The following is a 1,951-nucleotide window of genomic DNA, read 5'->3' as shown; positions in this document are numbered from 1 at the left end:
ATAGCTGATATGAACAATAGAAATTACAGAAAGGAGTTCCTGTTAATTTGAGACCTGTTACTAGATCTGTCATTTCAGTGACTCACTTCAGGATGTAAAGGAGGGAAAATGGATTCTGTAGTAAGCATTTTGATTTTTTTTTTTGTTAAATGTTGTGGTTGATTTTTCTCTTGAGGAAAATATTTATCATTATCTTGAGAGAGCAAAAGTGGCAGTTGTGTGAATGTGGCTTTCCAAATCTTGATTATTATTATTTTTTTTCTTAAATAGACTCTTCTACCAGTTACAGCCTCTTATTTAACTGTTTGCTGTTATCTTTAGAACAGTGAAACTGGAGTTGCTTGGCCTCTTAGGTATTGTAGCATCTATAGGGGATTTTTGTTCTGGTGTAGAAAATACAAGTTTCTTTGTGGCCCAGTAAAACTTGACTGTATCTGGTCTAAATAACACCTGAAGGAGGTAAGTGGATATAGCATCTGACATCGCTGGGGAAACCAGCTACCAGCACTGAAATCTGTGTTTTAGGAGAGTTTCAGAAGGTTGGACAACAAGGGTCACATTGGTGGGTAAAGGGTTGCCTTGGGTTGAGAAGTTCTGGGAGGGGATGGTCAGTATTTGTAGGTGTACACTGATCAATTTTATTTCTTACTTATTGAAATTGATTATGTCTCCAACTTTCTTTCAGGGTTTCCACGGTCCTTATCCCTTCGGACAGTCTTAAAACACACAAACACAAAAACGGGTATCGACAAGAGGAGAATTTAACAAAGAACTGACTTTTGGGGGGAAGGGAGGGGGATTCATGTGGCAGACAGACACAACGTGGACCCCCCCCTTCTCTGCCTCCGTGTTCTGGATAAAGAAGAAAAAAAACAAAAACCCAGTAACTTAAGACTAGCTGTTTCCAGAGGAAAATACAAAATCTAAGTATGCATGTGTGAATGCTGGATTTCAGGAGTGTTGTTAAATGCTATGAGAAAGAAAATATACCAACACCGTGGGGTTTTTTTTGTTTTTTTTAGAAATCATTCTCACACATAATTAGGTAGCTTAAAAATAAGTTTAAAAAAATGAAAATGAAAAAGCCATCTTTAAAAAAAAAAAAATATTTTGCCTACAGAGCGGTTGTAGTTTGAGCAAATGTTTAATTTCTGTTTGTTTCTTGTTCATTTTTTTTTTTTTTAATTAAGGGACAGCGTGCATTTTTATGGAACTGTCATGTTTTGCTTGCTACCGAACGGGAATTTGCTTAACATCTTCTGGGGTTTGTGCAGTGACTTCTTTTTGTCAGACATTTTTTTTTAATGACAGGTTGGGTCTGTACCCAGCTCTGCATTTTTAATATCATCTGCTGGTTTTAATTTACCAACTTTTTAATCATCTTTTATTTCTCTTATTATTATTATTATTATTTTTGTTTCCTTTTGGTTTGGGTGTTGCTGTTAGTTGTCTTGCATGTCATTGGAAACCACGCTGGAGACCAAGTCTCAGTATCAAAAATTGGAGAGAGAAAAAGACTCTGGGACTTTTAGGATAACGTGGAGGGCTCATTTCCATAACCCCTTGTACATGGAGTACACACAAATACACACCCATATTAATAAGAAACAGATTTATTCAAGTTCCAGAGCTGTCCTATGTGGTTAGTATTTTAAAATACCTTTTTGTTAACTCTTGATGTACAGTAGCTGTGCCTAGAGCAACCGAGCAGGCGTATCAGTCTTGTGCCAAGAGGAAACTCTCTTTCTGTAGCTGTAATTCACTTGGTAGTAGTCGCAAAGCTTTACAAAAAGTCATGTCCTTTTAATTTTGGATCTCCTGCCTCTCCTCTTACAGAGTATAAGTTTGCATTCATTTCTCCTGTGATAAAGTATTAGCTTAGAGGCTAATTGTTTGCGTTTTTGAATGCAGAGCAAGAGTTAGCATCATCAGCTGGATTCCACTCTGTCGC

General features: G+C 36.9%; 1 protein-coding gene across 1 annotated transcript in view; it reads left to right on the top strand.

Annotated features, from left to right (window-relative positions):
• ILRUN (inflammation and lipid regulator with UBA-like and NBR1-like domains) overlaps positions 1-1,262 on the top strand; it is an 18,057-nt gene extending 16,795 nt beyond the window's left edge. The window contains exon 6 of the mRNA XM_029083873.1: positions 686-1,262. Within this exon, the coding sequence (XP_028939706.1) occupies positions 686-721 (36 nt within the window). The 3' untranslated portion in view covers positions 722-1,262. The remainder of the gene's footprint in view (positions 1-685) is intronic.
• Positions 1,263-1,951: the final 689 nt, after the last annotated feature.

This window comes from Antrostomus carolinensis, unplaced genomic scaffold, assembly GCF_000700745.2.
Source record: "Antrostomus carolinensis isolate BGI_N321 unplaced genomic scaffold, ASM70074v2 scaffold3422, whole genome shotgun sequence".
NCBI lineage: Eukaryota > Metazoa > Chordata > Aves > Caprimulgiformes > Caprimulgidae > Antrostomus > Antrostomus carolinensis.
Note: the sequence above shows the minus strand (reverse complement) of the source record. Positions and strands in the feature narration are given on the sequence as shown.